This window comes from Dicentrarchus labrax, unplaced genomic scaffold, assembly GCF_905237075.1.
Source record: "Dicentrarchus labrax unplaced genomic scaffold, dlabrax2021, whole genome shotgun sequence".
Taxonomy (NCBI): Eukaryota; Metazoa; Chordata; class Actinopteri; family Moronidae; genus Dicentrarchus; species Dicentrarchus labrax.
Window position 1 is genome coordinate 5,150,822 of NW_026136701.1, and position 26,989 is coordinate 5,177,810.

General features: G+C 39.4%; 2 protein-coding genes across 5 annotated transcripts in view; both read right to left on the reverse strand.

Moving 5' to 3' along the window:
• Positions 1-4,255, reverse strand: part of col15a1b (collagen, type XV, alpha 1b) — a 54,166-nt gene extending 49,911 nt beyond the window's left edge. Inside the window, exons 1-2 of the mRNA XM_051427282.1 lie at positions 4,067-4,255; positions 3,698-3,762 (exon numbers count right to left, since the gene is read on the reverse strand). Of these exons, the coding sequence (XP_051283242.1) occupies positions 3,698-3,762; positions 4,067-4,077 (76 nt within the window). The 5' untranslated portion in view covers positions 4,078-4,255. The remainder of the gene's footprint in view (positions 1-3,697; positions 3,763-4,066) is intronic.
• Positions 4,256-15,880: 11,625 nt separating this feature from the next.
• The window catches only part of LOC127364855 (solute carrier family 12 member 7), a 30,843-nt gene continuing 19,734 nt past the window's right edge, over positions 15,881-26,989 (reverse strand). Inside the window, exons 11-27 of one of the 4 annotated variants that reach the window (XM_051402612.1) lie at positions 25,908-26,006; positions 25,615-25,672; positions 25,182-25,356; positions 24,939-25,057; positions 24,743-24,841; positions 24,495-24,614; positions 23,607-23,711; positions 23,142-23,310; positions 22,787-22,982; positions 22,292-22,461; positions 21,490-21,621; positions 21,254-21,361; positions 20,285-20,386; positions 18,672-18,841; positions 18,276-18,290; positions 17,857-17,990; positions 15,881-17,019 (exon numbers count right to left, since the gene is read on the reverse strand). In XM_051402612.1, coding sequence (XP_051258572.1) covers positions 16,928-17,019; positions 17,857-17,990; positions 18,276-18,290; positions 18,672-18,841; positions 20,285-20,386; positions 21,254-21,361; positions 21,490-21,621; positions 22,292-22,461; positions 22,787-22,982; positions 23,142-23,310; positions 23,607-23,711; positions 24,495-24,614; positions 24,743-24,841; positions 24,939-25,057; positions 25,182-25,356; positions 25,615-25,672; positions 25,908-26,006 — 2,063 coding nt within the window. In that variant the 3' untranslated portion in view covers positions 15,881-16,927. The remainder of the gene's footprint in view (positions 17,020-17,856; positions 17,991-18,275; positions 18,291-18,671; positions 18,842-20,284; positions 20,387-21,253; positions 21,362-21,489; positions 21,622-22,291; positions 22,462-22,786; positions 22,983-23,141; positions 23,311-23,606; positions 23,712-24,494; positions 24,615-24,742; positions 24,842-24,938; positions 25,058-25,181; positions 25,357-25,614; positions 25,673-25,907; positions 26,007-26,989) is intronic. The other 3 variants (XM_051402614.1, XM_051402613.1, XM_051402615.1) reach the window with 3 other exon arrangements.

The window sequence follows — 26,989 nt, forward strand, 5'->3', positions numbered from 1 at the left end:
TTTAGGTAGAGGCTCTTTCATACAGACTCATAAAACACTAACGGGAGCTTGGTGGGAGTTTTACTCCAGTAACATTAGAGACCAAATAAGGTCAGGAGTGAAAGCAGTTGAAAGGCTTATGGGTAATAGTGAAGCAAATATTGGGGGGCGGGAGGAGCAGTAAATTTGTTTTGTTGAATATATATATGTATATATATAGCTGAATATGGTTCATAGATCAAACATTCTACGACTGAGGGAATCGAACCATGCCAGATATTGTGGACGTCAACCATAATACAACTGAAACTGTCAACAGTAAAATAATGTGAGTAAGTTTTACTGTACAGAAGAATGTCTTGTCTAAAACAGACTCCTACTGGGCTCACCTCACAATCATTTATATTGGCTAAACATGGAATCCTTTCAGAGCAACTCAACCAACGGTAAATGGAAAGTGAAGGTTCCTGGAAGCAGGAATAAGGGTGTTTTTGGGGGACAGGCTGGAGTTTAGAGTGTGGAAAAACAGTAAGAAGCAGTAAGAAAATGTCCCTTTTCAACTGTTTATTGTGTCTGGGAATCTAGATGCTGATAAAGACGCTCTCTGAAACTGTCACACTAAACCGACTAAATCAAAAAAGTTGTTTTAATGTTTTCAATCATGAAAATAACATGTGTTAACAGTAGTGTTTTGAGATTCTTTTTTTGTAAAGATTGCCATACTTAACAATCAGGAGAATGGGTAAATATAAGGATTCAGATTCACCAACTCTGCAGAGTATGTCCAAAAGAATGTCAAAAACACCATGTTAGTGTGGATTAGGTGCAATTCATCCAGATGAGTGTAGACACAGTGCGAGGGTCGCCCTGCAACTGGGCTCATAGGAACTGCTTTTCCAGGATAGCCAGTGACATAGGATTTCAACTGTGATCCACTAAAACCAACCCTATTGCCAGATAAGACCCTTGATATTGGATGACTGCAATGACAACAATTATTTACATCCAATGCCAGTGTTTGTAAGATGTTTGCATTCTACAATGTCTGCAAATGGCATATGATATGGTATGGTTAGAATTAGGGCAAGGTTGTGGTTATAGTAAATAAAATATAGCTACGGTATGGTTGGCTGGGCAGCAAAGAAACTTTAGTAGAAGATTGTGAGTCACTTAATAAGAAAGTGAACATTCTTATTAAATGAATGAAAGTTATTGCAGGATGTATGTTTCTCAAACAGCAATATTAACTCAACTTTGCAATCAATGCACACACACACACACACACACACACACACACACACACACACACACACACACACACACACACACCAAGCGTTACCAATCACAGTTGTTGCAGTCTGCGTCGCGTAGTTACACAATGTTGATGAGTTCAGTTCAAGTGTTTTGCTCAAGGGTTCACTGGAACATGCTGATATTCAAAGCTGGTAACAGGATTTGAACATGATATCCTAGTCACAAGACAGTTTTTCTAACCATTAAGCCTGTGGCAGTCTGCAATGTGATGAGCTGTGTTCAGTGTGTGTTCAGCATCCTGCAGAAACACTGGATTACTTCTTTCTCACTTTACGTACATTTTCGGAATAGAAAATCCCTTTCTTCATCCATCGTCAAAAATCACACCTACACACGCTGACATTAAACTGGAACTGGAACAAGTGTGTTCTCAACATCCCACTTCAAAGCTCTGTGTGACCCCGCGCACACTGCCCTCTCCCATTTTCTCTAACACACAAACAGCAAGTGCAGTGCAGATGAAACCCCTCACACCATTACCATACAAACTAAACACTTCATTTCTCACCCTGGTGTGGCGTTTGACTCGTCTGCCACTACCTCATTGTACACACACACAGACACACACACACAGGATAAAGAGGGCAGAGGAAGCCAGGTGTATTGCCAAATAAACAAACTCTCTCTCTCCTGCAGGGCTGTATAAGAGCAGCCCCACAGCAGGGTGTAACTAGGCCTAAATGAAAACAGCAGCAGCAGACAGAGGTGTGAAAATGGAAATGCAAAGGGGGACTGACTCACATTATGTGTCTCGTAATGGGTCTGTGAGGGAGGAGTGGATGACATTGTCATTAAAGACTGTTAACTGATTTGACCTCATCCTTTTGGCCAGTCTTGTAAAACTTAATCAGGTATCAGAACCTGTGCAGTGCTAAATGTAGCATTTGGGGTTTATCAAATTACGACCACCTTATTAAATCCAAAAAGGGACTTTCCACCTCACAGGTGGGTTGACTTCCATGGAGGCCTCTATGTTGAACTGTCATGTTTCTATGTTGTCCAGAGGAACTAACCGGACGCTGGGGTGTTTTTCACGTGTTTTGTAGCCACCATAGTTTCTCCTTCGCGATTGGAAGGGATGGGTGAAGGGGGGAGTTGTGATCTGCAACCACACTGCTAGATGCCACTAAATCCTACACGACTGCCCAAAGTGGTGCCTGTTGTTGGCCTGCCACAACGTTTGATTTGGCCTGCCTGATGTTTCTAGCAAAAAACAAATAAAAATGAATACATTTTAATATAATTTGCTGTTGATGCTGTTTTGTTTTGTGTGGGATAAAAATACTGTAATCGTAGTCATTATTTCTCACTATCTGAGCACACACCTTGCCAGTAAAGAAACTTGGGGTCCTTAAAAAAATTAGTTCTACTGTCCAACACAATCGACCTTTATATATATAATAAAAAAATATATAGTATATCATTCTCTTCATTCATTCAAATACAGAGTATCATTCTTACTGCAGATCCACACACACTGTTTGAACATGCAGGGAAACCCAAAGCTTGACCGACTGCAGTTATGGCTGCTAAACTGTGATAGACAATCACTGTTAGGTGGAGGGGTCCGCCGAACGGTCACTTGGCATAAAGTTGACCATTACTCACAGAGCAGAACTTTTTATGTTTTTTCAGCTTAAGGAAATTCACATTTGTGCTTAAGAGCAATCTGGCAAATATCCCAAAGGAATCTAACCATGTGACTCACAATATAAAATGCAGTTTAAAGGCTGCAAGTCTCTTGAAGAAATCAACTCCATGACGTACACCATAAAGTAGTTTATATAGTATATATTTTTATACTATATATATAGTATAAAAAGTAATATATTGCTCACGTTTTTTAGACTTTTGTATTAATTATGTATGCACACATTACCCTGAAATCTCTCCTCTTCTGTACATCTGTCATTTCAGGACAGATTCAACCCTCTGTCCTAGGATCAAATCTAATCACAGCATCCAGAATGGTTGTGAGTGTGTTGCCCTGTGCGCTTTGCTGAAGCAGTCAGATGAGGAACTATAATATTTGGATCATTAGACCTTAGTCTGATGATTCTATATGGTCAACAATTAAGCATTTAACTTTAAATGGAATCTGCCACAAGGTGACACATATTCCTAATTTTACTAGGTCACATGAAATTCACTGACCCCTACGAATAAACATGCTATCAGTCAAAACAAAATAAACCACTTTAAAATATAACACATGATGGTAGATAAGACTAAATTGCCTTCCATGGTCTTAAAAAAATCCAATCTTAGATTAGATTAAGCCCCATTTCACTCCTTTAATACAGCATCTATCTGTTGGTTCAGTGCCAAACAGTTTTAGCCTCTCATGGATCCTTCCCAGCTGTATATGTATTTACAGTTGCAGTAAAGAGCAGCATGAACTAACCTTCCATAACCTGCAGGGCAGCGGCCAGCCAGCACAGCAGGGCGAGATGCAGGGCAACAGACCACCTGAGGAGACACATCAGCCACACAATGTAAGTTGCGTTTGGTGAAGTTTAAAGTAGACTTCAAAACATAACAAAAAAACAATAAAAAAACGTGTGAAATAAAGTCATAACGTTATTTGAAAACTGATAATGTTGCGAATGAAACGCGTTTCAGCGTAGAGCCGTTTGCGCACGAAAAAGCTGCGCACAGAAGAAGTGCTGCTACATCACAGGTACACACTGAGTGCAAAAAGGTAAAGTGGATCTAAATCCACTCTGCTTTCTTTGCATGCTGAAAACGTTGAGGTAATATTGAACTGCCTTACCCTTGAGACATTTTAGCGTGTGAATGAATACAGGTCCAGGTTTGGAAGTGAACTCCAAGTGCATGTGTGTGATGAAATTCCTGCAAACTCCGTGGTCCCTCTGCCTCACTGCAGACCTGAAGTCACACTGCTGCTCTCTCTCTCTCTCTCTCTCTCTCTCTCTCTCTCTCTCTCTCTCAGTACAAAGCCTCTCTCAGTTCTGAGCTGAGTGACTCTCAGACCCACGGAGTTGGGAAATTTGACTCCTTTGAAGGAAAAAAAAACTCCCCCCTTACTCACTCAGTGGACCCCTCTCTCTTAACGTGCTGCTTGAGTCATGTTCCTTTCACTATTATGATATTACCTAGCCTACATATGTGCATGTGTGGACATATATGTATTTTATATAATAATAATATATTTTTAATCATAACATATACATTATATTATATTATATATTATATCATATTAATATTAATATTACTACTACTACTAATAATGTATAAAAATACTGTTGTACTACTACTAACATAGTATTTCTTTCCACATATATGAAAACAGGACACTTTAATACCTGCAGCGAACACTGTAAAACCCAATAAGTTAGCTCAACTCAAACTTTTTGAGGGCACCAACTGCCTTAAACAATTTAAGTTTGTTGATTATGTTTGATTTGAGTGTAAGTAAATCATGTATTTGTTCAGTTAAGTTAATTCTACTAATACCATTCAGTTAGTTAAACTAAACACTAGTAAGTATATTATACTCATGCAGCATTTTTCAAAGTAATTTAAATGCATCTTCCTTATACAAATTTTACCACTTAAGTTTTCCACCAAAGCAAATTATTACATTACTTTTCAAAACAGCTGACATATGAAATAAGCAATTTACAATTAATGAATTATCAAAGTAGTAGCCAATTAATTTTCTGTAGATCCTCTGATTGTTACAGCTCTAATTAAGTTGTTAGCAATAGCCACCTTGGTTTCTATGTGACTAACATCAAATCTTTGGACATCATTAAAAATTGATGCGTACTTGGGCATATGATAATTTATAAACTATATGAAAAATGGTTTGGAGGATGAGTTATGTTCAATTTTATTAGGGTTGTTAGGTTTTTACAGTGAACTACATTAAAATACAAATTGTCTTAGCTCAATTCTTGCTAACAAAGCCACCAAAATTCTGCACCAAATTAAATCATAACCTTTGTTTATGTTATTAAAAAAAATCCTTTTACTGATGACAATATGTCTGTGTTCATTTTAGTTAAATCTATCTTTCAATGCATCTTAAAAGTCCAGTGTGTAACATTTAGGAGGACTTATATTCATAGGTTGTCATGGTTTGGGGTTTAGTTTTGTTATTTCCTGTTTTATTTTGTAATACTCCTTCCTCATGTGTCTTTATTAACTTAACTTCCTGTCTTTATTTGTTTTAACCTCCAGTTTTGATTGCCTGCCCTGTCCTCATCAGTTTCACCTGTGCTTAGTTGTCAGTTCGTCCTGGTTGCCTGATTGCTTTTGCTTTGTCTGGAACTGTATCGGTTTACCTGTCTGCTGCATCAAAATGAAGTCTTCCTGCTACTGTCTTGCATTTGGGTCCAATCCTGTGTTTCCTGAGCCTTGACATAGGTATGTTTTCATTAGCGTGAAAATAAAAAATGTTGTGCTTTTGTTACCATAGAATGAGCCTTTTGTATCTACAGACATTGCGGACTGCCTTCCTTAGAGGCCGCCATGTTTCTACAGTAGCCCAGAACTGACAAGCCAAACACTAGCTCTAGATGGGGCCTTTTGCGAGTTTTGCCGCCACTGTGGTTTCTCCTACACTCTCGGAAGAGGATGGTGAAACGAGGGAGTTGCAGTCTGTAATTACACCTCTAAAAGCCACTAAATCCTACACACTGGACCTTTTAATGAGATTCCAGTTCCATCCAGACTATTTTATCTTATGATAAGTGTAGCTATTAGAGTAAAAATAATAAACTTAAAGTTAAATTTAACCTATAAGATGGCCTTGGGGCAAACATTTGCTGTTGGGCCACTTCTGCTACCTGACTTCCTACCTTCTGTGTATTCAAACAACCTGTTCAAACGTTTCCTTTGTAAGAGGAAGTGATTCTATGATTTAGTGGTGCAAATTCCCTTAAAAAAAATGACTGATGCACAGTGACTTTTGGCTCCCTGTGGATCTGGGGCTGTGTGGCAGGTGCCCAGTTTGCCTGTTGGGAAATCCAACCTACCTGAATATAGAGTTGTATTTTGTCTTTTTATTTAAAAAGTCAATATTTAGGAGATACAAGGCTTGTATATGTAATTTCCTTGAAGAATAATGGTTGAAGAAGGGGGACAAAACATCCCCAATAATAGCTTTATTGTAGTTGCCAGGTAGGTAACAGTTTAGTCTTATACTGCAGTCATAGAATTTCTCTTAAAATGTCGCTTTCACATTTCAGTTTCAGAACTCCTGCAAGTGAAATACAGTACTCCTGTGGACAGGAAGGGGTTCCCTTTGGCTGTAAATGTTTGGTTTCTGAAAAGGAATTCATATTTTCAAAAGGGATCATTCATGTTACACAAAGACCATCTGCTCCAGGAAGGTCATTTGACTTAGACGTGTAATTTGTGCCTTGCCAGTTGCTGTCTGGTTGTGCTCCATGTTTTCAGCACTTTAATCAGTCTGACAAGAAAATATTTTCTGACCCTTACAGTCACACCCTGACACTACCACACCCCCCATACAGATCACAAACTGTGTGATGTTTCACAATGCAAAAACACCCATTAGTCCAAGTCTGGTATTTTCAAGGAGTTTGTTGAAAACCTAATAAAATTTGAATTTTATAGAAGACCAAATTGACCTGACTGTTAGCGGCTGCCTGCAGTTCAATGATTGTTTTATCATAAACTGGGGGTTATGCAGGCTGACCCCTGTGTTCAACAGTGAGCAGAAACACAATTGAAGGCAGGCGGCTACCAGATAGCAATCATAAGATTAGTGTGTGTGGCCTCAGGCTACGTGAGTTTAAGATCTTTTCTAAAAAGATTGTCAAAGAATAGATCCCTTTGTTCTTGAATCAACACACTGTGTACAGCCAGTCTATTAGCAGAACATGCTTGTTCAAACAGTATTTAAACAGGCTCAGTAGATCAAAGTGCTCTAGATGGACCCCAGGAAAATAAGAAATAATAAAAATAAAACTATATATCTTTTCAATTTAAATTTAACAGACCACAGAAATGGTCCAGTCAGTGCTGGACTTCCTCTCCCAAGCCAACAGGGACAGAGCTTCAGGGGTCAACCAGGTCAGAGGGAGTCTCAGTGAAATTATCCATGTTGTGATGTTAACACCCCACTATTAGTTAGTTAGATGCTGGAATGATAATGGCTCACAGAAAGAAAGGTACCCTCCCTTTCCTCCTCTTCCCCCTCATCCTCTGCCCTTCTGTCTTTACAGACTACATTCCCTTCCTAAGCCACTTGTGTTTCCCTCTTTACAGATTTAGCTCTCAGATAGGCGGCTTGTCCAAAAAAGAGGAAAATGCTATTTAGCCAAAGCTTCAGATGTTACTGAAAGGTCAGCAGGAGCTGTGGGAAGATGATGTTTGTGGTCAGTGATAAACATGCTGAGAGTGAAGAACAATGGGCTACTGACAATTGGACAGGATGATGAGTGGAAAACCTTTATCAGGACAAACAATTCTCTTTTGTTGAAAATTTGCATATACATTTAAAAAAAGTATAGCCTAACATACATCAGCATGATGCAAGATTTTTGGCACATGTCCCTTCTGCGAACATGGAGGAGGTGGGTTTTATGACCTATACTGCAGCGACATACATGCATCTTTTTATGCAGTCAATGGGCTGCACTGTACATCACATGCTTTGTGCTAAATGCTAAAGTCAGCATACTAATATATGCACAGTTCCAGTTCTAACAGGTTTATGTGTAGTGGGTAGGGGAGACTGAGGTAAGATGAGCCAGTGGGTAAGTTGACCCACCCCTTGTATCTAGGTAACCGTGCACATGTTTTGTCATTTGACAATAAATTCAGGAAGCACCCATCATTTCCATCTTGCTGTGATGCAGAGAAGTACATGGGAGAAGTGGTAAGTATTTTTTTACCCAAAAAAAGTGTTTTTTGCTTGTCAAAGTAAATTTTCTGCGTATGAGGTAAAATGACTGTTGTGTCAAAGCAAATTTATCCAGGTCCAAAATTATATATTATACATGTTGGTGATTTGCTAACGTATAAAATCATGTGAATCACTTCACTCAGGGGCCGTCCACAGAATCCAGATAAATACTTTATCGTATCGGCTTCGCGTCCAGACGGATACGGCGTTTTCGGGGTGTAATAACGGTATTCTTTGGAAACGGGTTCCAGAGTGGGAAAATCCGAAAACGCTGGTTTCCCCGGAATCGTCTGGACGGCAAAAACAGAAATGATGACGTATTAGCCCCGCCTCTCTAGCCTTTTAACCTCAGCCGCCGCCGCTAGACGCGTCATAACAACAACAACAATGTTTATGGAGATTTTTTTGAAACAACATCGTATTGGGTGAGGCCGCGTATTCGTGTGGACAGGCTCTAAAGATTAGCCTGAATTTCTAAGCTAGCCCGTTTTCTCCAAAATGGTGGCTATGGGGCAAAGTGAGCCAAAAGCTATGGGGTAAATTGAGCCAATGGTTCAACTTACTCCACCATAAAGCACTGAAATTCAGTTAAATCTCTGACGTATAAAGTGGTATTTCAGTTGAATATACTGGTTTTGTGTGTTTGTCATATGTTAACCAATGTAGAAAAGGTATCATGCCTAGAACCTACAAGAGGAAAACAAGCTGGGGCTCAACACCCCTTGAAGAGATGGAGAGAGCAGCCAATGATGTCAAGGGTGGAAAGTCCATCAGATCAGTGGCAAAAGAGAGAGATATTGACAGGTCAATTTTCAGGAGGTACATGAAAAAGAGGGAGGCAAAGGAGGTAAAAATAGTAGGGTACCGTGGAACAGCAGAAGCAGAGAGAGTCTTCTCAGAGGAGGTGGAGAAGGAGCTAGCAGACCATATCAAGAAGCTTGCAGAGCAGTTCCATTTCCAAAGAAATGCCGTGAACTGGCATTGGAATTGGCAGAAAGAAACTATATTCCTACCCCCAGCAACTGGAGAGAGAGAGGTTTAGCTGGTAGGATGTGCAAGAAATAACATGACTCAGTAGGTTGGCATAGACTCATTTATTTTGTGTAGTTCAATACAGTACCATTACTTTGTTTTAGGTAAAGATTGGTTCAAGAATTTTATGGCACGCCACCATCTCTCCTGCTGTATGCCTGAAGCGACATCTTTGGGAAGGGCTTCAGCCTTCCAGAAAACTACAGTTGGGGAGTTCTTTGACAATCTGGCTAACGTGATGAGCAGGTAACAGAATTTATATATTTGAAAACATTAATAACTATTTATGACAACTACATACAACAGTTAAGTAAATAAACAACAAACACATGTTTACTTACAGCTATAATTACCATGGTATATTAAGGAATGTGTACTTGCTAATATTTTTTGCATTACTTAAGGTTTAACTATTCTGATTATCATCATTGCTCTTTTCTTTGTTTTACAGCCATAAATTCCCTCCAAACATGATTTATAATGTTGATGAAACAGGAGTAACAACAGTACAGACACCAAAGCAGGTAGTGGCAGAAAAAGGAAAGAAGCAAGTGGGTGCCATCACATCTGCTGAAAGAGGCGAACTTGTGACTGTGGTCTGTGCAGTCAATGCAACTGGTAATGCAGTCCCTCTCATGTTTATCTTCCCAAGGGTTAGATACAAAGACCACTTCATTACAGGAGCACCTCCAGGATAAATTGGTACCTCCACCAGATCAGGCTGGATCAATGAAGACACCTTCGTTGAGTTCCTTGAACATCTGGTTCAGCAGACCAAGTGCTCCTCTGACCTGCCACTGCTGCTAATCTTGGATAACCATGAAGCCAACATTGCACTGAAGGCTTTGGACATAGCAAAAACAAATGGTATTGTTATGCTCACAATTCCACCCCACACATCCCATCGCTTGCAGCCTCTGGATAAGAGTGTGTATGGTCCATTTAAGACCTATTACAACAGAGCTCTTGATGGTTGGATGAGATCCAACCCAGGCAAAACAGCCAGCATATACCAAATCCCTGGCTGTGTGAATGACGCTTTCATGTCAGCAATGACATTATGGAATATCTCCTCTGGATTCAGATCCACTGGGATTTTCCCTTACAACAGAGATGTCTTCTCCGATGCAGAGTTTGAGCCATCCATGGTGTCAGACAGGCCCAACCTGGAGCAGCAGCCTGCAGCTGCATGTGATGCACCTGTGGTTTCAACCTCCCTTTCTGCTGAGATACCTTCACCAGGCCCTGCACATGCATGTGCTTCACCAAGTGACACAAATTCACACCCCAACCATGCTGGATATGTGTCTCCTACTGAGATTCTACCCTTACCCAAAAGTCAGCAGCCCAAACAATCAAACTGAAAGCGTGGGAAGACAAGAATCCTGACTGATACACCTGAAAAGCAGGCAATCGAACGTGCCCATGAAGAGAGAAAAATAAACAGAAAGGCAAAACAGAAAGAACCATCAAAGAGCAAGGAAAGCTGAAGAGGAAACAAACTCAGACGGAAATGGCAGTTGAAAGCAGCTCTGAGGAGAGTGATGTTGCCATCCCATTTGATAAAACTTCTGAGCATGAGAGCTCCAGCGATGAAAGAAGTGAACCAGACGTCTCAGATCTGGTAGTTGGTGACTTTGTCATCGTAAAATTTGCATCCAAATGCAGGAGCCACCATTACATTGGCTTGGTTGACAGCCTTGCAGGCAACGAAGAGAAGCCAGATTTCTCAGAAGAATCCGAGGGATCACTGGCAGTAAGAAACCCACCTTTGCATTCAAGGAAAAGGATGAGGCATCTTTCCCACGGAGTGATGTGCTGAAGAAGCTACCTCAACCTCAAAATGCTGGAGGAACTGCAAGGAGGGAGCAACAGTTCATATTCCCCTGCAACCTTGACAGTTGGAATATTGAATAGTTGTTTTGATTAAATGGTTAAATGGTTTTGAAACTAGTTGGTGGTTTGTTCTCACAAGTTCAAAACTGTTAAAACTGTTTGTTAGCACAATATGCTCAGGTTTACATTTTAAAACTCAGATGGTCAGTTTATCCCCAGATGTCTCAACTTACCCACTGACTTGGCTCAACTTGCCCCGGGTTAGGAGCACTTTTTTTTGAGAAGTCATTATTTTGGGCAGCTTTGTCAGAGACGCATTTTGATAATTTCATTTGATAGGAGACATCCTGAAATAAAGGTATATGTTTTCATTCTATTTCTGTCATTTTTCCTTACCTCCAGGACAACATAAGTAAAAAGTGGCTCATCTTACCCCACTCTCCCCTATAAGGGTTTCCATCCACACCATTTTAGTTTTGCATGTTAGCATGCTAACATTTGCTAAGTAGCTCTAAACACAAAGTGCAGCTGTTGCTGATGGGGAGGGGGGGAATGTAATTTTTGAACTGGTGATTGTGCTAATAGAAGAAGTAACCCCAGCTGGTCGTGGCAGATGGTCGCCCACCTAGAGCTGGGGTCTGTACGAGGTTTCTGCCTCTTGAAAGGCCGTTTTTCCTTGCTGCTGTCGCCAAGTACTTACTCATGGTGGGACCTGTTTTTTTTTTTTAGTACGGTCTAGACCTGCTCTATTTGAAAAGTGTCCTGACGATTACCTTTGTTATGAATTGGCACTATGCAAATAAAATTGAGTTGAATTAAGGGATTACCAAAATTGTTACGATGCATCCTAAAGGGTGATATACTGTATATAGTCAGTGTGTATGTATAATAGTCACACGAGTCACACACGAGCGAGTGAGTTTTGACTCATCAACAACTCAATGATAAACATGTGAGTGACCAACTGGTGTATCAGAGATCTGTGAATGGATCCCATAGCCATGTGCACAGCTGTTGTGTTCACTGTTACTGTGTTTTGCAAAGTTTAACAAAGTCAAACTGTAAAACTAACCAACTTTATCATATTATTTCATGGGCAAATCAATTGTTGATGTTGGGGGCTTTAATGCATTTTGTGTCTTAGGCTGATTAACATGTTAGATGGCTTTGGATACTTGAAAACCTGATCAACATGTGAAACATCACTTCTTTTAAACCAGTGTGTTTTTACAGTAAAGTATGTTCTGTAACAAACACATTCACACATTGCCCGGTGACAAAACACACATTGTAGCATTTGACTGTGAGCAAGAGTCACTATGGCCTCGTTCGGCCTGCCAGCTGACACATATTCCAAGTGTTTGTGTGCAGCTGTAATTTTAGTGAAGGTACATGTAGAACTCCAATCAATTGTGTCTCGATGAAGATCATGGCAGATCTTATAGTTTTATTTCATTTTTTAACTTTTAGAGGTGTGTCTCACTGAGTAACACACCCATGACCTGCAACAGATGCATACATACCACGTAATATATATGCATAGTTGTTTGTACCATTCATAGCCTTATATGTCAATCTATATTTGAGCCAGTGTAGGGAATCACTCATGCAGAATAATTACTGCATTCTGGGCTTCTATGCAACTATAATTGAACTTGTACAACAAAAGGTCAAGATTGCAGAAATCTTGCAAAACCTCAGTGAACCCATCATTTTCCTTTCCTGTTTTTCATGAGCTCTGTGAATTTTTTTTATACAGTGACACTTGTGGCTGTTGTTTTTTTTTATGTGGATCCTGGCCACAGGACAAGATTCCCATTGGGGAAACAATAAAGCGTCAAATTAGGTAAACAGTTCTGAATCTTAGCGAAAGACAGCCTGTACTTTAAGCTGAGCGAAGAGTGAGGGTTACAGACAAGCACAGAATGTAGCCGAGTTGTAGTTCAGACAGTGATCAGAGCATCAGACCGAGATTGTTGTTGTTGTTGCTCTGTGCGTGCTGACCCAGCTAACCACTCTGTGGGACAAACAGGAAGCCATTTATCCAAGGCCAAGTTCCCTGAAAGCTTTCTAGTGCAGCTCCAAGATTGCCTTTGTTCTTTTGCGAGCCGAGAGACGATGATTTTAGGATTAAATTGATTTTTGGAAAGTGAGCCTGGGCCAGTTATGTAAGAGACAACAATCCAGCTCAGCTCTCATCTGGGTCAGACAGGAACCGATTCCAACTGAATGCATCACCTTCAGGGTGCCACAATAGAAGATCAGTGATTTTTAATAAGAGATTCAATTGCGTAAATAAAAAGGTGGCAACATCAAATTGATTCTGATTTTGATGCCCTAAACCTCAGTTAATGAACTTGTTACAGAGCAATCACAGAAATGTGTTCTGTCATTCAGCTTCATTTCCTTTGTATACACACTTCCTGATTTGATGTTTCCTGCTTTTCGTCTGTGCGTGTCCATAGATGCATGTTTCATGTCATGTTATGGGAGTTCCATCCAAATCTGTACAAACACTTCTCACTGTGGGCCAGCTCATAATTTATAGCCCCAACTGGTACCTAAAGCTCTGATTGAGATTAACATACTGCATGATCTTCAGAGTTAAAATGGTGATCAGAAACTCTGTGTAAAACAATGTTAACAGCAATCTATTGCTCTTTCAAAGCAAATCATCAAAGAGTTGGATTAACTTGTCTTTACATAATGCTTTCACCTGTGTTTAATATTCAAATCTTGATGATGTCAATATCAGTGTCCTGAGATTACTTTTGTTATGAATTGGCACTATGCAAATAACATTGAGTTGAATTACGGAATTACCAAAGTTGTTACAATGTATCCTAGGGGTGAAATATTCAGTCAGTGTTTGTGTATAATATAGTCACAGACGAGTCACATGTGAGTGACCAACTGGTACACATGATGCTTTCACCTGTGTAATATTAAAATCGTGATGGTGATGTCAATATTTGTTTATGTGGTTATTTTGCTGATGGCAGAATATCCTGTTATCTGGTGAAAATATTAGCTGAATAAATAATAATCAATTATTTAACTCGTTATTATATAATAAGTAATAATTCTCGCCCAGTTTCTGGCTGGCTGGATGGATGGATGATAGTTAAATACCAGCTTCCAATTTAGCATTTTCTTTTCAATTCAATTTTATTTGTATAGCGCCAATTCATAACAGAAGTTATCTCTTCATTGTGGTTTTACAGTATAAAAGAAAACTCCATCCTCTAGTAACACTAGCTTTTATCTAATCTACTTGAATAGTGCTGCATTCACATAGACAGCACCCTCACAGCATGGGAAAAACAAATATATTAAACAAAATGATTTAATGTAATTACTGAATTGTTAGCAATCAATGTCCAGATTGCCCATCTTTTCTCCTTACTGTTACCGGTATTCTCTGGTGGCCTCACCTAATTTTACGTCCTGCTCTCATCCACTTACATGGCATCTGGATTCCGTCTTGTGTTTGCCTGAATCCATGTGAATGCAGCATAATACTTTCCAAGTATAGGCTAAATCATACTTTCTGGACTAGAGTCAAAGATTGATGCATTGCAATTGTACATAATACCTATAAGTATTACTCAACCCACGTTAAGACAGACACACCCTGACGTTTAAACTAAAACATGTCTTAAGACTTTTCACAGTAGCCGGAAACCAAGCGTGGGCCTTTAATCGGAGGGGCTGAGGGGCTCAGCAAAACATAACATTGATAGTATTTTAAAATGGAGAAAAAAGAAAAACTGGTGATTGCGCGCATGACGCCACACAAACCGTAGTGTTGGTCTTTTGTTCAAATGTGTTGCAAACATTAGCAGCGAACAGGTTGGGATTGTTGAAAAGTAGATTGTAATGGATGGATAAGTGACTGGTGTTTATTTCCCGTTTCCAACAGCGGTTTTAGGATAATTCAGGTTTATTGGAACTGGGATTTTATTTTCATTGTTTTGGACATCATTTCTACACTCACTCAAGGTCACTGCTGAAACCTGGGAATACAGTGAATTTTTTCGCTTATCTTTCTGTTAAGAGAAGTCAACTCCACATCATCAAACGTTCTTAACCATCTAAATCTGCTCTTACCCAGGTGTGCTGAATGATAAATCCCACTTGATCTTAAACTTGAGGCATGTGGCTGTTTGTTACTAGCAGAGATAATGCCCACTAAACACTATACAGTAAGGGCAGGTGTTGTCCTTGAAGAATTGGGAGCGATGCCACCAAACAAAGATAGCTCAGTGCAGAGTTTAAGACCTTAGCATATGCCATAAATATAATATCTATATAACGCAGCAGGCTATCGTGTCCAAGTGGAAAGCATTAACAACTTTTCTTTCACATTATACCTTCATGATTCTGCAGGGACACAGGAAACATACATAACAATGCAACACATGAGTATTTCTGGACTTTGCAGAGTAAAGACTCTGCGTCTTTAATTCAATTCAATTCAATTTTATTTGTATAGCGCCAATTCATAACAGAAGTTATCTCAGGACACTTTTCAAATAGAGCAGGTCTAGACCGAACTCTTTAACATTAATTACAGAGACCCAACAGTACCACCATGAGCAAGCACTTCTGGACGTATTGCCTGTTAAAAGGCAGTAACCTAGGAGATCCCCGTCTGGTGGGTGGTCGTCTGTCTCACCAGTTGGGGGAGAGAGAGAGAGAGAGAGAGAGAGAGAGAGAGAGAGAGAGAGAGAGAGAGAGAGAGAGAGAGAGAGCGACAGACAGACAGACAGGTCACAGCAACAACAGTCTTTACTCTGTGTCTTTAAAGACATAAACTTTTTCTTTGGTTTGTTTAATATGTGTGTCTTTTTTCATGAACAAACATCCCATAGCTAAAGTTATCTGTGTTTAAAACATATGAAATCACATTAAATGAAAACACTACTACATAGGCTCCACATTGCTCAGTTTTCCTCATCAATGCACGCTGGCTGGTTAAGAGCTGAGCTCACACACATGCACACACACACACACACGCACACACACACACACACACACACACACACACAGCGTAACGTTTTCCTCAAACACAAAAATCATCGACTAAAATGCTAAAATCACAAAAGTTGCATTTTTACTATCTGGTGCTTTTTCATCACATATGGCAATAAAAACAGTGGATAAGCAATGTTCAAGACAATCTATAGATTACAATCAATATTGCCACATTTGCCCTTTAACTGCCCTGACAGGACTCAATGGGGCTTTAACTTGTGATACATGATATTCTGTCAGATATAATGGCTTAAAAACATGTTCAACTCATCCCATGATTCTAGAGTCAGTGCTTGTTATAAATCAATAGAAAGTTTCATCAGTGGCACTGTCAGCTATGTTGGCACTCCTCATTGAAACTACAATCAGTGAACTGCTAAAAATGACAACCAGCTGTAGTTGGTGTTCTTTCCTCCAACAAGTGCCTGGTGAAGCAATGAAATATGTTAAATTGAAATGACAGCTCTTACAAAGTTTATCTGAGGGGAGAACATCTCCACAGTGCAGCCGTACAGTTGTCATTTTACAGTGTACAGATGTGGCGGAGTTAGGGAGCCCGAGGAGGAGGAGGGGGTGTAGAGAGAACCTCTGAGCCCACTGAGGCTGTGCTGCAGGTAAACTCCCCTGTCCTTCCCTTCGACCATGACCCTCCAAAATGGTAAGTGGCACTGTTTTCCTCCTGGCAGTATGAGAGGGAGCACACTCTACTTCCTCTGTCCAACATCTTTGTCCATCTCAAATCCATGACCCTCCTCTGTCAACTCCCTGTCCTACTGTCCAACAGTGTTTCTTTCCAGTGCCCTTCCAAACGATTAAGAACTCCTGGCACTAGGAGTAGATGGTAATGACCTCCCGACCACCTCCACGAACCAACACGACACGGTCTAGGCCATCCATCAGGACCTCCAGGAACTCCATATCTGAGAGACACATTCTGGTTAAGGACATACTGTACAGCAGTTAAGACCTCCATTTCTGCGTGTGACAAATTCTCCTGAGAGTGGTGGAATATAATTAAGTACCTTTACTCTAAGTACTGTACGTAGGTACAGATTACTGTACAGTCCCTGTATTGTTCTTGGGTGTATATTTAATCTTACTTTAAACTTGTACTTCACTACATTTCAGAGGGAACTGTACTTTTTTACGGCACTAAATTACCACATTACGGGGGCGGCTATGGCTCAGGAGGTAAAGTGAGTTGTAATAGCATAAAAGTCAGGGTGGTAGCTGTCATTTTAGATATAGTGAGATCTAAGCCATAACTGTCCGGTTACATTTTTTGTACATTTCAATTAGTAGGCTCTAGAGGTGTTGGTAGGTGGAATCTGTGAACTTTGAACAGAGCTAGCTGTTTCCCTCTATTTTGAGTCACTATGCTAAACTAAGCTAAGCTAAACTAAGCTAAGCTAACTGCATGATGGTTCTAGCTTCATATTTTGCATACAGAGTGGAATCGTTTTTATCATGGCAAACTCGATTTTGGCAAGAAAGTAAACGAGTATCTCCCAAAATGTTTAAAGCCCCCCTCAACTCAGGAATCAGTGTTTCCCCTGTTGTTCCCACAGTGTGCTGTCTGAATGCTGTCTGTGCAGAGTTTGACTCTAGAAGGATGTTTTCACATTCATCTGCTGAATAAGATTTTTCAGGGGATCTTTAACTATTCCTTTAATGTGCCAAAATTTCGGTGACCGACCGAAGTAAAAGTCTGGATATCTTGTTGACTACATAAACGACTGATGAATTGAAAAGGATACAGTTCTCATCCCCTTTCTTGTTCTTCGGTGGGCCTGGCATGTTGAGCAACACCAGCTGTGAATTCTGGGATTTCTTGACCACCACTTCGTTCAGCTTCACGGCTGTGTGCATCCTCCGCACGTTGGACTGGTTGCTACATCAAACCACAGACATTAATAATAACACTGCCATTCGTCATGAGGACCGTTTCAGTATAACACTCCGAATCAAAAGTCTACAGGAAGCACAGTAGGCGTGGCTGGGAATCGCATGATCTGTGCAGGCAACTACAGCACATAGACACATGCAAGCTGCACAATCGCGATCATGCAAACTGAACCTGTGATTTAAGCATGCCAGCGCATTGCGAGATTATTCTTACAGCAGGCACAGAGAGCTCATGCACATGCAAACAAAAGGTGAAGATAAAGTGACTTACAGATTCTCCCACTCGCTAGAGGAAGGGAGCAAAAACATATCCAACATTAACGCAACAATAAGGGGCTGCTCCTCTTCGAGTTTATCAGATATTTAGATTTTACTTTCTCAAGACTTTTCAAGACCCTTCAACAGATCACATTACAAAAACACAAGCCCATGACAAAGTTATTGAATGTACTTCAGGGGACAACCATTGAATAATAAAATAGGATATGACCAATTCAGTGCTGAAATTCCTAAGTCTCTCCATAACTACAACTACAAATCTATCACTAATAGTTCTTGTAGCTATGTGCTGTACAACCGCAGCTTATGTGAATAAATAAAACACAAGTAATAATAAAATAATGATGAAGTACAATAAATAAAAACATCTACTCATGTATCTACTTACGGTTTCATATTAAACATGTCTTTGACTCCCATGCCTTCTCTGTGTTTGTTCCTCTCGTGGATCAGTTTCTCTTTGGTCCAGGTCATGTGGACACGATCTGGTGTGGCACCAGCAGCTTTGTCAGTCATTGTAGAATGAGACGCTGTGTTTCTATCGTGGATCAGCTGGGCCTAAAAACAAAAAAGGACAGGTGAGATGATAAAAAGACAGTTTGGTTGTTGTAGTTCTCAGCCATGTCAGATCTTTGTTGTTTTCTAATTTCTACTAATAAAACATTGGATTTCCAATGAAATTTAATTTCTGGTAACTCAAACTCTAGCTCATGGGAAACAATAATATGACTTACAATTATTCTTACTGACTTATCTACTTTTACTATTATATATATATATTATATATATATATATATATATATATATATACTGTATTTTTTTATACCTCTTTTATTTTCTATACAAGTGTTGTGTAAGCTGCTTGAAATCCAATTTCCTTGCAGGAGTCATCCCAAAAAGATCAATAAAGAGAAGTCTAAGTCTACTCTGATTCTGCATTTCTTCCCAGTAGTACTGTGTGTTTTAACTTACTATTAAGGAAATTTTAACCACAAAAAAAAACCATCACAAAGATGAATGTCATTGCAGAGATATCTACATAGTTATGAGGTACATGGACATATGAGCAGAAGGAAATATGAAGACAAATTATGTAGATGTAGTTATTTTTATGGCAGTCAGGTGATAGACAGCTTTATGGGGATGACAGCACATGCAGGTAAAGAACACAGAAACTAAGACACTGTAGTTTACAGTGTACGCAGTAAACCTCCTGGTCTGTTCATGTTAAAGACATAATGAAATATAATATCCCTCTCTTGTCTCCTCCTGCAAAATATGAAGACCTTTTATAACTCGTGAAAAACTTTTACTTGTTTTTACAGTGTTTCCTACGCCCTGACGCTTGGCTGTTGTTTTATTTATTTATTTATTTTTGTTGTTTCTACTGCGCACTCATGCAGGACGAGGCTGTTTATCAGAGAGTGAAGGCTCGGTTAACATAGCTTGTGTTTAGGTCAAGGTTATATTAACAAATATTCTAAACTTCCAAAATAATTATCCTTTAATTTAGTTTTCTTCACAGAAATGACTGAAATGTTGAGGTATAGGCCTACTGTTTTTTTGGTTACAGTTTTCACTCAAGAACAAACCATAATCTTATCTTCCCTGCAGAATGGAACAGACAGATTTTCAACTGTAAACAGGCTGAAGTGTTGACTGTATGAAGGAGAGGATGTAATGTTTAGTAATCCAGAGTCTCATACAGACCTCCACTACTGGGAGTCTGGGGCATATTTACAGGCACTCAGTGAGGAATTTGTCTTCCTCTAGTGGCAGCATTTGGTGTCATTGTCTCTGCCTGGTCAGCATCTCCAGTACATTGACTGGAGGGAGGACAGCAAACACTGAGGCTCAACATTATTTCTCTGATGACAGCACTGTCTGAAGCATTGCAGTTGTTATGAATGGATTATGACGTGAGAAAGGATGGCATGGATTAATGGAGGGACCAGTGTCGTCATGGTTGGTTACTATGAGCTGTTTGGTTGCCACGACTACCTCATCCTCAGGTATGCAAGGCGTGTTGAGGGAAGGGGCAGCAGCACCCGGCGACTTCTTCCGCTTTATGGAGCCACGCGATACATCTGTGATGCTCTGAATCTGAGCCCGTTGACCAATCACACAGCCAGGTTGGGGGAAGAGTTCAAAGGTCAACATCAGCAGAAGAGGTATGCTACACCTTTTTCTTTGGGAGGTGGGTAGCTGTATCCTGTGTATTACAGCCTCAATATCTTATTGGGCTGTATACAGTTTGTTATATCTGAATATTTGACAGTGGAATATATTAATGTGTGCTGTAGCTCTGAACATTTTATTGTGCTGCCGACATTTTTTTATAGCATAGTTTCACATTAACTTGACAAAGGAGATTTGTAGTGTGTTTTTAAAATGTTGTGGAGAGTATTTAAGTGTACACTTTCAATTGAATTAAGCTTAATTGTCATTATACTTGCATACAATAATACAGTACTATCTAGGTTACTTCTAGATGGTACAACACATAACTGGTCATATATGTACTCAATTTATATTTTAACTGTATCTTTTAAATGCATTCTTATCCCCACTGAGATTGGATCGCTCTCGTCTGGAGTGAAGTGGCAGCAAATCAGCTCCAGACTGCCTTAGAAAACACTTTACTTTTAACCTTTTTAAAAAGTTTTAAAAGCACATCTTTTAGTGCTTTCATGGCACAAAATAATGAATAGAACATAATAATCATTAATTAGGGGCATATCTAAACTCAACAACTTCTGATTGGATCGGATCTGTCCTGCGTCTTGGGTGCATTTCCATCTGTTCTTTCATGTGGTCACACACCCAAAACACATTTTAATGCAAAGTGTAAAGGGGGTCTAATGTCATAAGCAACAGCTTTATCCTGGAGCTATTGCCAGATTTTTTAATTTTTTTTTACAGTGCATGATTTCTTACAGCGGATTTTTTATGTAATGTGAGTTTTAGTACCTCTCTCTCCCTCTCATTGCGGGACAGCTGCATCTGTTTAAGCATCTGAGACCTCTGCTCCATCACCAGGGTCTTCTCATAGGTGAAGGCTGAGATGTCGCTGTCATGCTGGAGGGACACACAGATCATTTTCAATTGCAGATTTAGAAAAATATGGTCCATTGATGTATTTGCTTTGGCAAGCGTTCTCATTTACAGCAGTTTTAAGTGAACAATCAGCCTGCAAATAGTCTCACCATTTCCACCACCTCCACCTCTGCATCCAGGCGTAGATGGTAGAGAAACATCTGGAGGTCCTTCTTCATCTGGATGGAATTGTCGTCCATCTGGGCCACCGTGAAGATTCGCATTTTACACTTCCTCCATACCTAGATAGGACATGGATCAGTATATGCTGTGGTTTTAAACACTGTAAACAGGAGGGACATGTGAGCAAGAAACTCTAAGCAATTAAGCCATCTGAATTTTTTTATTAATAGTGAATTAGCCACTACACTATATATAAACTGTGTGACACCAGCCTGCATTTATAAGAATGTCCATTGAATTATTTTATGGCACAAACAGAAGTTCCTTTATATAACAATATAACTGTTAAAGATTGAAAGGCTGGTGAAATAAATATATATTTAAAGGGTTCGGGCAAAGAAGAACACGGTTATGGGGGAAGTTTAATTTAACCCTTTGTTTTCTTTATTAAAACACTAACAATACCATTGATTTGAGAAAGAGGCTTGGCCTAACCATAATCCTATCTGATGATTGTAAGAAAACAGTTGGGTCTGTATTGTTTCACAAAACAATCCTAAAATATCAGAAACAGTTTAGTTATGCATACAGTAAAATATGTATAAAAAGCTGAAAGCTAAAGTTTATTCTCTGTAGGCTGCTGTGGTTTTTACATTATTATTGATAATTATTTCCTTTTTTTTAAAGAGTCTATTATCTATAAAGAGATTGTGTTTCTACTTTGATAAAACTTACAGTAAAACCCATTAAATAATCTAAAAGGAAAAGACCATTTAGACACACACACACCTTGTGTTGATTCAGTAGAAAAGGCAGCAGCATGAGTAGTCCACCATCATGTACGATCCACCACACATCAATGGTTCCCTCCTTCAGACGCTCCTGGTTACTGGGGAAATGGTCGATGTTCTTAGCAACAAGCAGAGCCTGTTGAGCTGCCGTCGTCTCTCTCACCGTTTCTGCCGAGAGTAATCAAATGTTTCTATATAACCTTTCCTTTTTTCTCTTTCAGAGATAAAGGTTCCCTCTACTTCTTACAACTCCTTTGTGTCTTCAAACTGCTGAATTCTTGTGTTAAAATCATACCAGTAAAGTTGTTAGTATGACAAGAGAAAAGCCCTTATTACTGTAGAAATATGGGTTATTCTTACCTTTAAAAATCAGTTAAATGCAGGGAAACTTCTAAATTAATTATTCTACATATCAACTTAATTGTCATTTTCTTAATAATGTCTGATTTGATTTTGTCACACACTTCCTTCAAGACACGCCTGTTCAGTTTACCTATGAAGTTCCTCCTTGCGGAGGAGTCCCGGGCTTGTGTCCAACCTGTCGGCCAGGCCATCAGGACAGCGTTGTGTTTCATTCCTCCCAGTCCTGCCGACTGGATGAGCAGGGAGAAACCATCACGCAGGTTTGAGGACACCACCACATGGGAGAAACCCTTCATCCGCTCTGAAGCCATGGCTGCTTTCAAGTTCTGCAGGGACCAAGTTAAGCTTTATTTTGACATTATTTAGAGCTTATATTAAAGACACGGTTAGACACATAGACCTGCAACCTGAACACTGGGAGACCCTGTGGAGGACTAAACGGGCAGAGCAGATGAACAAATGAACTGATTAATAAATTGACAAACCTGCTCTCCAGTCTTGGCCTCATTGCCCCGGGTCATGTAGGTTCCCTCCAGGACTGAACAGACGATGGTCAGTCCCTTTCCTGCTTTGAGCTGTGTACTGAAGGACAGGAGGCGAGGGTGTTTCACTGACAGGTCTGAGTCCAACTTACACAACACCAACAGCTGAGGCCTGAAAAGACATTCAAGTGGTGGAATACAAGCAAAAATGTGAGTGCAAAATAAGCATTTAGAATTAAATATTAACAATTTATGATATAAATCCAAACCAGATTGTGAAAATAAGTTTGTTAAAGGGAAAGTGATCTTGGCATAACAAGAAATAAAGATCCCAAAAATAATACTAACTATAAGTTTTGTGTTTCAATTTCCCTGGCTTCATTGTGATTAAAGCAAATCACAGTGCACACACACACACACACACACACACACACACACACACACACACACACACACACACACACTCGCCTCCAGTTTTTGGTGTGTAGTGGTGCTTCTTCCAGCCGGATGAGAGCATAGCGTGCTGCATTTAAGGACAGACCTCTGATCCCGTCTCCCCATTCCTTCACTGCCCTGCAACCAAAACAGCAAAGTAACACCTCTTTTCCAAATGTTTAAGAATAGAATAGATATGCAAATGTTTTATCCAGTCTGGCATACAATACATTAAGCCTTCACTGCTGGCTTGAGAGAAATTACATCCACATCTCCAAGCACACAATTTATGGGTTTTAAGAAGATATAGCAAGTGGTCACAAACATTTCAGTTTGTTTCATATATTGTTACATAAGAGCTGTGTGGTGTTATCTAGGATGAATCCTAGAGCCATGGAACCGATTAGGAGACTGTCGGAGCAGAAACAGCTCATCAGTCATGTGAGTAAAATGTTATACATCAGAACTTATTTGGAAAAAGAGTTTCCATTTCCCATTAAGCACATTAACTCATTCAAAAAAGGCAAAAAAAAAGAAACTTTTGAAACTTTTTTTGGAATTCGCCATTTTCATCAGCCTTTTCTGCTACAATACTTTAAAATGAGCACTAAATGTGCGTATGGAAATCCGCAGTTATTTTAATGGTGTAGTTATAATGCAAGGACAGTGAGGGTAAAATAATTGTTTTCTCTTGTTCCATCAAAGAAAACCGAGTATGTCTGTGTTATACTGTTTGTCTACCACTTGTGGATATCTATAAATCAAGAGAGAAACTATGCTTCATTTAACTTCACAAACAAAACTTTACTCCACTTTCACAACACTTATGAACAGTGGCTAGTTTTGCTTGGATACTACCAATAATGAGGAGTTTAAAGCCGTTTTGATTTGATCTCTGGACCTAAAACCCCCCAGACTCACCCTTTGTACTCAATGTACTTGTAGATACAGCCAGCTATCACCATGGCAACCAAGGCATAGTACCAGGAGGAGATGAACATGAGAGATAGACACAGACTCATCCCTAAGAAAGACAGGGTCCTACAGCACACATACAGTACGTATTACTGCAACAGTCTGTGGTTTTAATAAAAACTGTGGAAATCTTTTTTTTTTATTTAACGACATTTACAGGATTTATTTTGAGTTTAGGTGGAAGCTGTTCTTACCAGTGATAGAACTTGAAGCGAGGTCTCCAGTTGGGGGTACAGAGCAAAGTCTGAACAGCACAGGCCAGGTTAACAAACAGATAGCACATGAGGAAAAACCTGAGCAAGCACAGAGATGGAAATTATCATTAAAGAGGGAAAGCAATTACTTTGGCAAATGGGATAGATTTGTATTTTCTAGTGTTAAACCACGTACATGGAGAGGATGGGGGCCACAGCATCCAGAGAAGCGATGAGGATTCCTATCTCACAGATCCCTACTGTCAGCAACAGAGCCCAGGTTGGCTCACCATTAGCCTTCCCATGGCCAAAGACCTGAGAAAGACAGAAATGGTCCAATACAGTGCTCCATTAAATAGCAGAAACGCAAATACATACACGTCTTATCAATGTCAAACAGCACAGTAGCTTCCAGATGTCTCATTACTTTAGCACTGACCTGTAAGAAAGGGATGATGCCATCCCGAGCGATGGCCTGGAGTAGCCGGGGAGCGCCAGTGAGGCTCTGAAGTCCCGCCCCACAGCAGGAGAAAAACGAGCCAATCACAATCACCCACGGTGACGGCCAGGCCAGAATACCAATTACTGGGTTCTTCTTTACTGAGTAACCAAATCTGAAACATCCACAAGCATACACACATTTGTGTGACTGAATACATATACTTCTAATTTTGTGTACCCTGTGTATGCACAGCATTTTAGGAACAACTGGAAAAAGTTAATATTGCACATTTCACTTCCCAGTAAACAGTATATTGTTTTCTAAAAAACATTATATTTAAAAGCTAATGAGCACCTACAAGATGTCAAAATAGCAGAGTACCACCATTTGTTTCACTACAAAAAGACAATAGAATTAAAAATACACTCACTTGTCTCTCAGCACCACTCCTTCAATACAGGCTCCAAACAAGACCACACAGGAGATGTCTGGACCATGAAGTTAAGATGGAAATACCCGCACTGTGCATTTACTTTTTAACAGCCTTATCTGTTACATTATAACAAATAAATAACGACATAGCTGATTAAATCAGTCTTGCTGCTCCCTGTCGTCAACTGAAACACCACCTACACATGCTTGTGTGTGCACATTCAAAGGTTAGTTTATACGGCACTGCGTATCAGCTGCAAACACACTTAGAGTCTAGACTCTAGAGGATACAAATGAAAGAGGTGGTGAGAATAGCCATTATGGTTCCTATTGGAATGGACCTCTGGGCATCTCTGAGATCACCGGACCTGTTAGAACCAGCCATTATGCCTGAAAGCAAACAAACACACAACGTAAAAGTTAGTGTCAGTGGTGGATGAAGTATAAGTAAAGGTATCAATACTACACTTTGATAATACTCCATTACAAGTAGATTTTTAAAATGACTTCAGCTAAATTACATTAAGAAAAGTATTAAAAGCAAAATGTATTAAAATTACAAGTATTGTACTATTACTCGAGTATTATTTATTCCTAAAAGTATTTTTGTTAAATAGGTAGAAAAAAATGCCAGAAAACCCTATTGCATAAATTACTTGGCAAGATAAAGATTTTAGTGTTTTTTTAACATTTTTAAGTAAATCAAGCAATCAAATACATGTAGTTAAGTAAAAGGTACAATATTTCTCTCTGATATGTAGTGGATTACAAGTATAAAGTACTATATGGTAATATAGTAATACTCAAATTAAAAAAGTAAAAAAGTACCCTAGTAAGTATACTTTTACTTTTCACTTTTTGCACACACATAACATTTAAAATCCAAATAAAACAATCCTCCTCTGCCCTAAGGAGACTCTTTTCTAATACAATTCCTCATTGTATTATTTACTAGACTGTGTGAGAAAATCATATTGGTATCATCAGCAAACAAAGCCGGAAAAGAAAATGTGTATAAGAACTAATAAGGGTCCTAAAATAGATCCTTGTGATACACCACATATTATATGAACTGTTTGAAGCACAACCATTAGTTGCTCTCTTTCACTTATGCAACCACTTTAGTGTATCACCATGGAAATCATAGTGTTCTAATTTGGCTAATAAAATATCATGGTCAAACACTTTGGAGAGATCTAAAAAATTTGCAAAAATGTTGTTTGCAAATTGCAAATTTCTTATCATTTATAGCTGCATGTATTTTGTCTACAACCTTATACCATGTAGGTAGAATTATCCTTTCTCAAGCCATACTGATGCTCATATAATTATTAGTATACTTTCTTAGAGAAATTCTACATTGAGCATATAAA